The 15,758-nt window shown below is 42.2% G+C and overlaps 1 protein-coding gene across 1 annotated transcript in view; it reads left to right on the top strand.

Moving 5' to 3' along the window:
- TTC17 (tetratricopeptide repeat domain 17) overlaps window positions 1-15,758 on the top strand; it is a 58,954-nt gene that overhangs the window by 1,474 nt on the left and 41,722 nt on the right. The window contains exons 2-3 of the mRNA XM_080594565.1: window positions 13,463-13,552; window positions 15,317-15,486. Coding sequence (XP_080450691.1) covers window positions 13,463-13,552; window positions 15,317-15,486 — 260 coding nt within the window. The remainder of the gene's footprint in view (window positions 1-13,462; window positions 13,553-15,316; window positions 15,487-15,758) is intronic.

Below are 15,758 nucleotides of genomic sequence, written 5' to 3'. Positions count from 1 at the left end.
GACGTGTAGAAGCTTCCACTGTACGATTGCTGTGCAGGAAGCTGTTCAATCACAATTAGCTGTGCCCTCTAAGGAGAGCCCCTGCCCGTGCCACCCACCGCTCAGTGCAGCCCCAGCCTGCCCCGGGCCTCCCTGCAGCGGGAGGCGAGCTGGGGGAAAGGGGCCTGGGGGTGGGTGTGGAGCTCTGCTGGCCCCAGAGCCGCGGGGGAGCAGCCAGAACGTTCCCGTGTTCCTCATGTCAAGTACTCAAATGCTAGAGCTGATGTGATGGAATAGCGTCTGCAGAACAAGGTAACTTCTGTTTTTTTGGCGTGCACGGTCAAAATGAGTCCACCCAGTACCAGCAAGGAAACTCAGATTCTACATACGGTGGTACTTGGAACGCGAGGAGCTGCATTCATCTTCAGTAGCTGGGGGACAGTGCTTCTTCACGAAGTGCTGCTAATTGTCCAGTGAGTTTTTTTTGGAGTAAGGTGTGTTTCAGCATCCCTTACTGTTTTCCTTCTGGTGTTTGAGAAGAAGAAACAAATTTGTGGGTGTTGCCATTGCCAGCCCTGCAGAGCACCTCTGAATTTCACTTTTACCCACTTATTTGTATTTTGGGGAATGAGAAGCCTGGGTATTTTCTAGAATGAACTTGAATGTTGTTTTAAATGCCAAAATATAATTATTATTTTTTGCTGCTAACTGTTGAATCATAGCAGAGTACTTCAGTTGTCCAGCAAGGAGGAATTGTCTTCTGTGCATTGGTAATAGGATGATTTGTAATTGGTTTATTATCAAATCATTGACAGTACCATTGAATTCCAAAATATTAGGGCTGTTCTCTTAATACCAAGACCTAAATACTTATTAACAAAGCATAAGCCTAAAATTTCCCCTCAGAGCATCCTTTTGTTTTAGTTTTTCAGGGTGTTACTCTTCATTAAATTGATATTTATTATGAGAAGTTGTCTTTTTACCAGTACTGTTTAGCCAGAAAGAATGACTGATTTATTATTATTTTTTTTAATTTTGTGTGTTTTCAGTGGGGCTTTCCGCTTTCCTTTACATTCATCTTGCAAGCCATTGGGCTGTGCAGCTTTTTGTGTTTCTCTGCAGTGTCTGGAGTTTCAGCTTCTCAATGTATGTGGTGTGCTACCTGTCACCTTACCTTTCTTTTAGTCCTTCTAATTAATCTGCTGCTGTTTTGTCAAAAGATATTGTCACACCAGGTTTCTCTGTAGTACTCTAGACTTCTCCTTAGAACTTCAAAGTAACGATTCATTCTTGCTGTTTCTGTGGCAGCCCATGTTTGAGTTTTGGAGAACCTTATCTTCCAGAAGACAGCTGTGTAAGTGAAGGCTCACGTTTGGAACAAGCTTCAGCTGCTGCTGGTTTGAGCACAGTAACCTGAAGAGGATCGTAGAGTAATACTGCCTGCTCTGCAGCTCAAAGCAGGGCCAGCTCGGGCAGGTCGCTGAGGGCCCTGCCCACCTGAATTTAGCGTCTGAGGATGGAGATCCAACAGCTTTAGCTTTGTTGGGCCGTTGGACACCTGGTCCAGTGGCTGACTGTTTTCAGAGTGAAATTATTTTTCATCTTTTCTAATTAGAATTTCACTTGTAGCAGCCGGTGTCTGATGCCTCTCACTGTGGCACCTCAGAGGAGTCTGGCTGTGTCTTCTCTGTACTGTTCCATTAGGAAGCTGAAAACAGCAGCAATGCCCCCCTGTCCTCCTCGAGGCTGAGTCAGCCTGGTTCTCTCAGCCCCTCTGTGTGCTATGTGCTCCAGGCCCCTGGCTGCCTTGAACGGGCTTTGCTGGCCGTGCTCAGGTACGTTGGTGTCTGTCTCATGCCAGGGACTGAAAGCTGAAGCTGATTTATTCTCCCAAGTGCTTTTGCTTTCCTCACCCTGCTGGTTCCAGTCTTGCCACTGCAGCCCAGTGTGCAGTTGACCTTCATTGCTGCAGAAGTGAATGCTGCTGACAAATCATCATTATTTTTTTCCCATACCAGAACCCAGATGTCCTTTTCTGCAAAGCTTGTTTTGTGTTTGGCCAGCCCCAGCGTTTCCTGGAGCAGGAGACTTCCAAAGGCGCTGGCTTTGTGCTTGCCTTTGCTGAATGGCCCGATGGTTTCTGCAGCTGTCCCTCTTACAGCAGCCCTGCCCTCTGCCCTGCCGCCCCCGCCCAGCATTTGCAGAGGACACTAGGCTTGCTGAGGTCTTTTTTCCACAGTGTTCATGAAGACACTAAACAGTGTTGGCCCCGCTATTGATCCCTGCGAATGCTGCTCGTGACCAGCCACTGCTGGACTTTGCACTGCTGATCGCAACCCTTCCAGCACAGCAGCCTTCAACTGGAAGTGGCTAGCACTGTCTGGTGACTAAGAGTTGTGGTAGCTTTTGTATTGCTTAATTTTAGAAGTATTAGCTTTCTCAAACTCTGAAATGCATTTTAAAATTGTCACCTTTTTGGAGCAGGAAGGGCTTAATCTTCACTTGGACTACGTAGGTTTATCTGAAGGAAGCCCATGTAATTGGTAAAGATATGGGCAGAAAGCTCAAATGATAGTAAAAGGCAGCCATTTGCCCTGTTAAATGATTCACTAGCTGTAGATGTTCAGATAAGTGACTTCCCTGCAGCTCGTAGTTTGCTGCAGTGAATTTTGTTTTCCTTGTTACCAAAGTGCACTGTGGATGAGGAGCTGAAAGCAGAAGTTACAGATCCTGACCTCTATACAAAATCCAACAGCCTGGATCTGTTTGGGGGAAGGGGTTTTATATTATGGCCCTAAGATCTCCACTAGTCATGTTCTCCTTGTAGTGCAGTAAGAGTGTAAGCCTCTAGTATGAGACTACATTGGAGTGAGATTGACTTGTCTGTGGCATAAGACAGCTTGCTGACTGAGATTTCATATGGAGTTCCTGGTGGTAGAGCAGCCTGACAAGTGGCAAAACTAAGGCAAACCTAACAACTTGCAGTGTATCACCAAGATCTCGTCTAGTAAATGGGAATGCTTGCTAAGTAGGCCCTGCTGTTCCAGTTTCTGGCAAGTATTTCTGAATGATGAAGCAAGTTAATTCCCAGCACTGCATGTAACGTTTCGTTGTCTCAGTACACCATCACGAGAAAAGTTATCGAGTTGTATCTGTTGCTCTAGTAGCTGTTTTCAGGTCACATACATCTTTCTCTGAGTCGGTTCCTGTTCTTTTTTTGGTGTGAGTCCTCCTTCAGTTGTGTGTTCCTGCGAAGTCAGGGACCAAGTCATCGTATCTCTTTGATGAAATTATATCTGCGTAGTGCATGTTTATAAACCTTTTTGTTTCACAACTCCCAGTATAAAGTTCAGACTAATATATAACCAATTTTAGACTGTGCTTTTATGATTGTAGGGAAACTGGCTACCCTACAGAAGCACTAGTGTACTTCAGGAGACCAGAGAAACTCGGCATAGGGAGGACAGACTAAATAAGGTGCAGCCAACAGCTTTCATACTCATTCTTGGCTTTGCTGGTGGGCACTAGCTGCTGTCATGCACCAGAGACCTGACATACCACAGCTGAGGTAGGGTCTTCACAGAGGTCACGTTTGGGCTTGGTGGAGACAATTACAGCCAAGCACGTTGTGCTGGACTCCAAAAACTGCCTTTATGTGGACTGCTATAAACACTGAAAAAGTCAGTCCAGAGTAACTAAACTAAAATAGCAAAGAGCTCCCAGACAGATGGTTCAAAGCAGGGCTGAGGAAGCGTTGCCAGGAGCAGAGAGCCTCAGGCAAGGAATCTGAGCTGGCAGAAAGTTGTTTTGTGCTGAAGTTTGTTAAGAGATGACCAGAACAGTGTGAAGGAGCAAGGCTTTTAGCCTGTCCTGCGATGAGAAGACTAGCCCCTCAGTAAGCGACATCCGAATTTCATGGAGAGAGACATCGTGTTTGATTCCTGCTTAGTACAAGAAGAGAAGCGTTACCTAATAGGTCTTCATTTGGTGATGGATTTGAATGTGAGTGTGTCCCAAGTGGCGGCAAGGCACAATGATTCACAGATGGCTTTAAAGTTAGTGAGTGCACTACTGCCGTCAGTCTGACTGCCGCCTGACTGCACGGTACACCAGCAGGTGGAGATGAAAACAACAGTCTATGCATACACTCAGACTAGAGAAAAAGCAGCCACCCAAAGCCAAGGAAAACTGAAAATCTAGTGCAGGCAAACAAAAACCTATTTTCTGTTTGCAGAGCATCTTCTGTGATATGTTAAGCAGTTGCTCAGTCTCATCTTGAAAATGACAGGTGGATGTTTGCTTTGCTACTTCTCTAAAGGTTGGTTTTCTTGGCCATCTGACCTTTTTCTTGACTGAATTTCTAATTCTGCTAAGTCTGCTGTGTGCTAAACAAAACAAATTGCTCTTTATTGCTGGTGTGTGTAACAGAGCGCCTTCCTCAAAGCAGTCTCCAGCATGCGTGCCTCTGGATGAGCATGTACAGAGAGACCTCGGCTGGAGATCGGTGTGAATCTGCCCAAGTTCGGGAGTTGTCATCCAACCTCAGGATGACGACCTGAAGCGTGATGTTATTGAAGTGTAGGTCAGCTTATCCTTGTTGAAAAGGGACGCTTGCTTTGTTTTAAAACTTCTCGCTTAAACACCAAAGCACTGTAGGATTTTCGCCTTTCTTTAGTGGGGAAAAAAATAAAAATAAATAAAAGTAACTCCTTCACTTTATTTTTTTGCCTTCTCGTGAGAATCTGTGGAAAGCTGGGACCCGTGTGCTGGATGTCTGAGAAGTTTACTTCGTTGTCCCAGATCAGGTGCTCCTGACCTAGAACTGCGCTTTGCCAGTGCTGCGTGCCCGCTGAGGAGCGAAGCACGGGTTTTTGTGTCACCGCGAAGGTCGTGGCTGATCAGAACTCAATAAAAGTAGTCCTCGTGTTAGCCTGCACGTGCAGTGCAGTCAGAAATGTGGATCTTTTATTCTGTGGGGCAGTGGTGGAGGATAAGTAGGTGTAACTGCTGTCAGCTGGGCTGCGAGAGGTTTGCAGCGGAGGCGCAGGCTGGGCAGGCCACTGGGGTAGGGCCTGTAGCGGCCCCGCGCCTCACGCGTCGGCCAACGCCAACCCTTAGGCCAGAGCTTGGCTGCTGACAGCAGAGCTCTGACACAGGCGTGGCTGGAGGCGGCCGAACGTAGCAGTAGGCACTGAGGGGGTTCAGCCTGCAAGCACGATCAGTTCTTCTTGTTTGCCAGCGCAGGCCCCGTCCCTGTCCGATTTTAGTGTTTCCATGTGGCTTTTGTCCCCTAAGCTGCGTCTGGTTCCTTGGTCTCCTTTCTCCTGGTATCCTCATGATTTGGCATCCTGGCCTCTTACCCTGTTTTGTGTCAGCTTTAAGAGTAAGGCGGACTGACAAGGTGATGCCAATCAACTGTTCGAACCCGATTGTTGTGTGGTGGAGGCTCTGCCTGATGCCTGACAAGCTTTCCCCCATAGCAGGAGCTTCATAGCAAAAGGGCAGCCTGGAAGCTGCCCAAGCACATGTGTGCAGAAAGGCCCAGGGAAAGCCAGAAGAGCAATGTCAGCAAGACTGTATGATCCACTAGCTTTTCATGTAGCTGAATTTACTTTTTTTTTTTTTGCATGTAAAGCTGAATCCCTACCTGTTTTTAACAAGCCAGTTAAGAAATGAAAACCATGCTATAAAGTGCCTGCCCTAAAAATACAGCATAGGATAAAGTTGTTCATTAACCAGAAATACCTAACGGGTTGTGTGTGGGTTGTCACTATTTGCTGAAGAAATTACTGCTCAATACTAACATTTTTAGGTATCTTGTGAGAGTATTTATCTTTTTCTGTAGTTTGAGTAATAGAACACAGTGGTTTTAGGATTTGGCAGCGACTGGGCAGCAGGAAGCAGTCTGCCTTTCTGAAAACAAATTCTTGTTTATTGCAGATTTGTATTGGTGATCTCCATCTCTTGTTTTGATTTGGCTGAGTGTACAGCTGATACATATTTGGCTACTGTCGAAAATAAACCTCAGCTAGAATATACACATTGGAAATTTGTTTTGTACCAGTAAATGTGGCCACCAATACGCTGCATACAATTGGTGTTACGAATCAAGTGCTGTTTTCCTTTGTGTTTAGATCTGTTGTCTACGATACTCATAGCCACTGTGCTCTGTTCAAGTGATCTCAGTTGGGCTATTGGATAATACAGAAACTTTGTCAGGTTTTATGTTTGAAGTGCTGCAGGCATTTAAAATTTCTTTTCCCTGCAGCTCAGCTCTTTTTAACAATATCAAAATGGTTAATGCTGCTTTTTAACAGAACCTGCAGCTGTAAGCTTTCAAGTAGCTGAATATTTAATATAGAAACTCAATTCAGCATCATTTTTCTAGGTGAACCTTTGTGACATCCGTTGGAACAAGTATCTGCTGACGCTCTCTGCTCATCATTTGGATAAGCCCGAGAGTTTATTTTCCACTTCAGTAGCTTGTCTTACACTGAAGCCTATACAGAAATTTCTGCAGCTTTTTCAGAAATGCCATGTTAGTATCACATTAGCGTAGAGTATCTTGAGATGGCAAGAATATACCGAAAGACAAGCAGCAGTTTTTAGATCCTTCTCTCCTACTTGAGACTGCAAAGGATTCTAGTCTAGTGGGAATCGCCTTAATTTCTAAGTGAAGTGGCAAAAATTCAGTATTTACAGTCTATAAAACAAGTACAAGGAGCCCATTTTGTTGCATACCATACATTAATGTAGTGCATCTTCCAGCATCTTCCTGTCATAATCTGCCTTCTGCATGTCGTAGCTTTTAGAACATGCACAGGCACTAACAGCTGTTCTGAAACTGGTAGTCCTGTACCTCAATTAGTAGTGAGATTTCCACGTTACTTTAAAAAAAAAAAAGGAAGAAGGAAAAGTGTAACCTAAAAATAGTTGATTGAGCTATTCATTTGCCCTCTTTTTTTAATAATAATAATAATTCCTGGTGTATGTAATTGAACTGTGAGGGAAAAAATACACTGGAAGATTTGGCAAAGGTCTAAGTATTCAGAGGCTTTGATACCTGCAGGTAACACAGGAGACTCTCTAGGACTTCAGGGTTTGATTCAGCTCTTGTCTTTTTTTTGTTGCATAAATTCAGCGTCTTGCTGAATCAGGTTCTTGCTGTACTTCGTGAAGATGAATAAACTTGAACTGTGCTTTATAAAGAAACTTTCACCTTTGGGCAAAGTTGAACGGAGAACAAAATTTAAAAGTGGTTTCCTGGCAGACTTTCTGCAGTGTAGCTGTAGGAGCCATTAGAGTTTCAAGGCAGGCTTTTCAGCACCATTTTTTTCCTGTTTACTATGCTTGAATCAAAGTCAGTTTCTTGCATTTCAAGCAGTTCATCTTGGATGGCACAGTTTCAGCACTTTAGAGAAGGAGTAAATGAACATGGTGCTTTGCCATCAGCCAAGCACTTTGAGTTAAAAGTAAATAATTGGATCAAGCATCTGTTCTGGTGCAAGAGTCCCTTCTAACCGTGAGGCTGTTGTATATGTTCTGCAGGTTGACTTCCATTTTGTTTCCACCTGAAAGAGCATTCTGGGGAGTTCCTTAAATTTTGTAAAAGATTAGCTAAATCTAAATATCTGTTTTTTATTTTTTTTATTATTTTTTTTCCTCTTCTGAGTGCCCTGTTGAGATGATAAGGCACATCAGATGTAGACTTTGAAAGGGTAAAGGATCTGTAGTGTTGGCAGGCCATGGTCCCATATTGCAAGAAAGTGAAGCTACCATTTCCAGTGCTGTTTGAATTTATGGTAACAACCTCAGCTCTTGTCTAAAACAAGGCAGCAAGCATGAGATATTATGAATTTTAACTCTTGGCTGGTGGGTGGACGTATCTGCAACTTTCTGTTTGACAAGGGGAAGTGTGACACTCTAAGTGAAACCAAGTCTTGGCACAGTAAAAGGTTCAATCCTAAGATAAAAAGAAGCAGCCTAGCACACGGGTATTGGATTGTACCTGCTGCAGTGTTGAAATACATGACTGCTTCTGATATAATACCTGCTCTCTAATAAAGTTCTAGTGGTTGTAGTCAGTTCTAGATTAGTTTCCAGAGTAAAGTTTTTTGTTTTGCTTTCCCTATTAGTTAAATGTATAAAAACTGGCGTTAAATGCAAACTCTGTGCCACACACATCTTTAACAGTGCTTCGAAGAAATACAAACTTGTGTTCATTCCAGCCATTCTGGGGCTGTGCCATCAGCAAGTCTGGTGAAGCTCAGTAAGACAGGGGTCACCTACACCTTTTATTTCGCAACAGGAGGCTTTCAGTACAGTTATTTGCAAATACCTGTACTGTCAAGAAGGAAGCTATGGCTGTAAGTTAGTGGATGCATGCCCTGTGCACTGTGAGATCATACGCAATTGTAGAATCTACACCTATATGGATGTGATGTGCTCTTTCTTCAAACTGTTCCAGTACCACTGCTGTTTTCTGTCTAAAGAAATATTTTCTCTAGTGGATGCCACGAAGATTTAGTTCAACTGTGCAAAGACAAGAGACATGATGAAAAGAAAAATAAGGTGATGTTTTATGGAAAGCATCCTGGTGGAGCCAGTCTCCCTCCTATTTTTTTTGTTTTAGATATTTTCTTGAAATTAGAGGCATTTCCACAGTGAGATCGGCCTGCTAGGTGACTACTAAGTAGAGGAATCAAGCGTCTGTAAAAGCACAAACAGGACATGAGCCTGAATGAAACCAGTATATTCTAAAATCTACCTAAAGTCTTTTAGAGTGTCTTTCTAGTGGGGAGAAAGAGATGTAATCCAGAACAGTCCTCCAGGTACCCATTAAATACATATTTGGACTGTAGCTTTTCAGACTAAAGAATTCTTTGACAAATGAGTGAAACCGTGAGGGCTTTTCTGAATCTCCTGTTTGTGTTGCCATCTCTTCAATTTTTATTTTTTCAGCCCACAGAAAAGCTCTATCCTGTCTTAAGTTTGTGTTCAGTGTACTGTTGTCCAATTTTGGGGATATGACTGCACAGAAAAGTGAAAAGGTGGTGGGCGAGCCTGGCACAGGCAGCACCAGCAGCGAGGATGCAGTAAAGGTGGAGAACCTGGGTCACAGGCCCTGCAGGAGTCAGAGCTGAGTGCTTGTTTTTAGCAGGTGCTGTTACCCACCTACCTTTACCACTGTTGATACTGTTACCTCTGCTGTGTAGGTTATGCTGACGTTAAAGCTTCCTTTACTACCTGCTCACTGTGGTAAATCCATGGTGAGGTGGAATTGACACCCTTGGTGTCAGAGGTAGCACGGGTGATCTTCACAGCCGAGTAGGTCAGCTCTTGTTTTTTTCCAGCTTTTTACAGTTGGCATTGTAAAACTAAAATGTGTTCCATCCAGGAAGAGGATGGTGTAGAATGGTGGATAACAAACCCCAAGTCCTGATAGTACTCTGGGCTGGGTCTGAGAGGAGGTTGCCTGTCTGGTGGCAGTTGCAGAGGCCTGTGGTTGTCAGGGGTTAGCCCCGAGATGAGAGCTGCTCACCTGAGGCCAGTTCGGGCTGGTGTGCTGGTCTGCCTCAGAACTAATGGTACAGTCTTTTTGAGTTATTTCTTACCTGGTTTAAATGAGCTGTTTCTCAGTGGAGCTCTAAGAATATAGATAGTAAGAAAAGGGAAGATGTCCCCACTTGGCAGCCCGGTGATATTTTGGATCAGCCCTAGCAGCTCAGAAAACTGCACTTCAGATTCTGTGGCATCGTCCTCCAGGCTGATGCCTGCTGAGGGCCAGGTTGACATTATTTTTCTCATTTGTAGGCATCATATCATAAGATCTCCTGTAGATTTCAGTTAAGAGTCTGTTTTCCTTTGTGTCATACGGCATTACTCTGTAGGTCTGAATGCTTTTTATTTCCTTGGTTAAAATCATACAATGCCTTTGTACTGTACATGTGCAAGCTGAAGAGAACAAGAAGCAGTACACTGCATTCAGCTCACTTTTATGAGCTACCAAAAATGCTTTGAATACTTTGGTTGTGTGGGATCAAGTTTCCTTTCCAAATCTTGTATTTTTGACCAGTGTTGCTACTTATTTTTTTCCCGTTCAAATTGTTGTTCAGAAGTTATTGGATCTAAGTGGATTTTTATATCTGGGACCTAATAGTGAAGTCTTTGATAATTTCTTACAATGGAAGTCTTGAGGTTTCATTGTCAGAAATGATGAAATCTAAATGCAACGTTGGATTGACAGTACTAAGTTTTTTATTTTAGAGCGTTTTTTTCAGGCTTTGCATTGGTCTTGGAGACAATAACTGCTAAGATTATTTAATAATAATAACTTTCTACTAAGTTGAAGGGTTTTGCTGTCATTAGAAAGTCTTCATTTTGTGACGGACTGAGGTCAGATCTGGAGTTGAAAACCTGAAGACTAAATAAGATCATGCATGCTGCTGAAGCTGCTAAACATGATATAATTTCCTGGTGGATTGACGTAACTTTATGAGTGAATTCAAGGGTGTTGCTGTTCGGCTGCTTTTGTTGCTTGTGATTTCTGCTGCCAGGTGATAGTTGATAGGAATTTGGAGCCACTCAGTTAAACAGAAGCTGTCTCTTAGTATGACTCTGCTTCTGAATGAATGGTCACCTGAAATCATTCAACTTTCGGAATAAGGTTTTTAGAAAAGATCATCTCATTACAACCCACCTGCCAAGGGCAGGGACGCTTCCCACCAGGCCAGGTTGCTCAAATCCCCATCCAGCCTGGCCTTGAGCACTTCCTGGGATGGGGCATCCACACCTTCTCTGGGCAGCCTGTGCCTCACCACCCTCTGAGTAAAGAATTTCTTCCTTATATCTTATCTAAATCTAATATTTTTTAGTTTAAAGTCATTACTCCTTGTCCTATCAGTACGCTCCCTGACAAAGAGTTTATCTCCTGCTTTCTTGTAAGCCCCCTTTTTTAGGTACTGGAAGGCTGCAATGAGGTCTCCTCGGAGCCTTCTCTCCTCCAGGCTGAACAACCCCAGCTCCCTCAGCCTGTCTTAACAGTGATGCCTGCATAATATTCTGCAAAAAAAAAACACTCCCCAGATGCAGTTAGTCACTGAAAGTGGAGCTCGTAGTTGACTTTGCTCTTAGTGACAGTGTGATATTGTGCAAACAGCCTTTAGTAGTCAGAGGAACAGTGCTGTTTTGGAATGCATGATTAAGGGCTTTAAATAGTAAAATTTACCTTTGTTTTCTTTGCAAACTCATACCTCATTCACTTGCACATACCATGATAATTTCTCCAGCAAATGAGGTACGAACAAGTTCTACATTCACTACATAACTCCGTTTTATGAGTAACATGGTCAAAGTGAGGTGGGGCCCATAGGAGGAAATATGGCATATAACTGTAAGTAAAATGCTGTGGACTTTAATACTTCAACTAACAGCATTGTTTGTTGTGGGTGTTTTTGCTACTGCATTTTCTGTGCTTCTCTGGATTATTGTGGATACTCTATTGCCGTTTGCTGGCAACAGTTAAATCCATAATCTCCAAATTCATAGGGTAACTGGTATCAGTTAATTATTACTTTCTCTTCATCTGGTGATATAATAATTCACTGGGCAAGAAGATGAGTGTGCAGATAGCCACCCTCTAAAAAGTCTGCATGCTGAGAGAAGTAGTTCAGCTTGTGATTTGAAAAGGAAAATTTAGCCAAATTTAGCGAAGAGCAACCTTGTAGGTTGTTTGTTTTTTTTTTCTTTGTTTGGTTTTGAGGTGGAGGGAACACAGGAACAGGCAAATACTTGGTTTTGCTTAGGAGATTGAGTCCTTGCTTAGTAGGGAGGTTTGTAAGGAAGGTGGGCCTAATGGTCAGTAGTCCAGAAAATGTAGATTTGAGCTTCTTCTTTGACTTAGAGCCAGGAGAACCTGGCTCGAGGCTTGATCTGTTGAGAGGTCACATTAAAAATGAGCATCAATTTGCTCTTCTCCTGCTGGAGCTGCAATTCCCTGCAATAAGAGGTCCAGAAATATGTCCAAGTTGTTTGTAAAGTTGGAAAAAAAGAAAAGCAGGAGCTCAGAGGCTCTGCTGCTATATGTGGTAGGCTCTTCCATTAAATTATAATGTCACCACGTTTGTATAGACTAAATAAAGGCAGCAAAGCAATCACACCTGGCATAGAATGCTCCCATTACTTCAGTAAATTTAAAAAATAGAAACAGATTAAGGCAGAAAGCGGTGGGCAGCCCTTGTAGGGGAGGTATCAGTGCTAACACACAGTTAGTGTTTGTGTCTATGCAGTAGTTGGTTCCATTTTCTGTAAATTTGAATGTAAACTGAGCAGATCCAGGGATATCTTGCCGTAGATCATCTACCATAACAGCCTGAGGTACAGTTCCATGAAATGGGTGAACTCATCAACATTAAAAATTAATGGTAGAAAGGGGAGATCTTGCTGTTCTTCTCACCCTCCTTCCTCATCCTGTCATCACATTCCCCTGGCCATTTCCTTGCTTCTGTTCTCATTCTCATTGGATCTTCAATGAGCTAATTTTAACTTACTAGCTCAGGTAGAGCAACAAATAGCAGCAGGTGACATCCTGTTGAACTATCGAGTTTTACTTAGCTCAGGAGAGCCAGGTAGTCACCAGAGGTGACGAGGTATTAACTTACCGCAGTGACAGAACGGGGAAACAGGACTGGAAGCCTGGGGGTGGGACCCACAGCGCGCCTTCAACACTGGAGTCACTTTCCCCCACCCAGTCAGGCACCAGAGTTGGCTTGGCGTGAGGACAAGGCTGGAATATTTCAGCTGTGGAAGGAAGTGCCGTAGCTTACTGAAACCATTTAGGAACCAGTAAAAGTCAGCATGTGACCACTCTTGTCTGTGACTTGCCCATAATGTTGGAATTTATCGAGCTACCAGTTCTTGTGCATAGCTATGGAAGCTGTGGCAAAGTCTCTATAATAAAGTTTTCAATCTTTGTCTGCTTACCTCTTGATTTCGTTCATTTACTTCTTCATCCTGAAGGCAATAGATCTTTGAAAGGCTTAATACTGGGCTTGTGTGTTAAATTGGTTGTGTGGAAGAGTTCACTTGAAGCTGAAATACTTTATACCTCTTGAGGAACTGGATGGAGGAATTTTAAAGCTGTAAGAGAGAACAGATTTTTGCAGTAGCACTTTCAGTTTATCTAGTACTTTAGTACTTCAGCAATAAGTACTCCTAGCAATGTTTTGGTATTTTACTTGCCTCTTATGCTTAGAATTTGTGCAGCTGAATAAACCAAAGTAGGTTTGAAGTTAAAGCATGGGTTGGACTCTCCAATTACAATGTAGTTGGAAATACAGATTAAAAATATAGGAATATTATGAATGGTGAGTGGACATAAAATCTCTGAAATGACAAACTGTAGTTGAATGAGCATAACTTCCTATCCTTTAAAATTACTCTAATTTAGAATATGTCTTACCTGGACTGTTGAATTGTCTTGCAGGTTGATTCACCGATGAACTTGAGGAACCCACATGATTTGGTAATACTAATGAGACAAGAAACAACAGTTAACTACCTCAAAGAACTGGAGGTAAAACAAAACTTTAAGTACTTACAAATTGCTGAAGGTACAACTTTTATTTCATAGGGGTTTTAGTGATATATCTAGACAGGGAACAAGAGTTATTGCTGGCATAGTTCTGCTTAACCGAATGGATGAAGAATTATTCAGATTTCAGGATCTTTGTGCCTCAAGTTTGCTCAACTGGTTATCATTTTTCCCAGATGCATCTCTTTACCAGTTGTTATCCATAAAGCCTAATGCTTTTAAGTAAAGACAAATCATTTATGTACTTGATTTTGTTGCTGACTACTGTTTTCCAGAACTATTTATAGAGGTGTTGTCTTAGATTTGTTGTAGCTGCTATTGAGAGTACATCCTGTAGACCGTGATTTTTCCTGTACTCCTCACTGTTTTTTTCAGGCCATTCTTCTTTTCGTAGCTCTGTCTAGGACAAATCAGAGAGGAGGTCACCACTGGTTTATTTCAAGCCCCTTTATTACAGAATCACAGAATGGCTGAGGCTGGCAGGGACCTCTGGGTCCATCTGATCCAACCCCTGCTCAAGCAGGGCCGCCCAGGGCAAGTTGTCCAGGACCGTGTCCAGGTGGCTTTTGAAGATCTTCAAGGAGGGAGACCCCTCTGGGCAACCTATACCTGTACAAGTTTAAATATGATAAGGATGGGCACACAAATAGCTCTCAGCCTTTCTTTTGGCCACACATTCACTCCTCTTTCTCTTGTGCCAGATTTCATTTTGTCAGATTATTGTAACTAGCTAACTGAGAAGTTAAATGAACACCAGAGATAACTTCAGGAAAATAAGAGGGGAATACTGGAAGAAAAAAGCAGGACTGCCCCATATGTGATTATATTTGGCTGATCTTTTTCACTGAGGTGTACTTATTTTTGTGGTAGTGGGCATTTTAGCTATTATGGAAAAAATAATTTTAAGCTCCTCAGGACGTGGTTTGTGGTTTGTAAATCACTAATGTAAAATTTGTGTCATACAAACGACTTTCAGCAGAAATAATTTATTTTAAGATCTTGCAGAAGATGCTATTACTGCATATATCTCAAGTATTGCATAATAGTGTGTTATCAAATACATTTGGCTTTAAAAATGCAAATTTTCTTTTCACACGTACAAATCCTTCTGATATTTAGTGGGTTTTCAGTTTGCAGATCTAGGTGAGAATTAAATATAGCATAATGTCCTAGGATAGATGATTAGTCCATTGTCTATTCATAATAACATTCTTTCTGGGGTGAAGGGTAGCCCCAAAGGCATGTCATAAGCTGACATAACAAAAATTGTTCTGTCTCGATTCTTGTTGGCCTGCTGCCTCAGTTATACTTTGCATGCTGAATGGCTAACAGTTCATGTTGTTTGCACTCTCTGATACTAATTTTGTGATGTCCTAAAGTGGAGAAAAAGGGTCTAAATATGAAAAGTTGGTTTATTGTTAACTACTATTTCTTCTTTTTCTGAATGGCCACCAATGAAATTGAAATGCTATAAGCCTTCTTTTTAGCTACAGCAGGAGAAATAAAGGCCTGTTCATGTTGTATTATCTGTGCTGAAAGTATTCATCTTCTATCTAAACCAAAAAATGTCCTACATATGTTACAAAATATCATGAAAGATTCCCAGAATATTAAGAGAAAATTTTACATGTTCTTCAAATTGACTTTGTTTTAAGGAAATAACTGGATTGTTCAACTGCTAGTTACTATACACTTTGCTTTCATCAGGATACATTTTTCTGTGTTTTTTTTTTTCTATTCCTACAGAAACAGTTAGTTGCTCAAAAGATTCATATAGAGGAAAATGAGGACAGAGACACAGGGCTGGAACAACGGCACAATAAAGAGGACCCAGACTGCATTAAAGCAAAGGTGCCCTTGGGGGACCTAGATCTATATGATGGCACATATATCACCTTAGAGAGCAAAGATATCCGGTAATAAGATGCTTTATATTTTAAGATCTTTTCTGAATGGAAAAAAAAATCTCTTAGTGCAATTAAAAAGAAAAACACTGTCGTGTGACTGTTCTTTTAGATGAGTCGTTTTATTTTATGTTAACATGAACTAACATTGAAACAACACCTGTCCCTAATTACAAAAGGGTACAGTTCAGAACTACTGTCTCCTCCCAAAACTCATCCATGTTACTTGTTGAGACTACCCTAACACTTCTCATTTCTTCTCCCAGACTCCCTGTCAGTTTTAC

This window comes from Anser brachyrhynchus, assembly GCF_964034855.1.
Source record: "Anser brachyrhynchus genome assembly, chromosome: 5".
NCBI classification, from domain to species: Eukaryota; Metazoa; Chordata; class Aves; order Anseriformes; family Anatidae; genus Anser; species Anser brachyrhynchus.
Note: the sequence above shows the minus strand (reverse complement) of the source record. Positions and strands in the feature narration are given on the sequence as shown.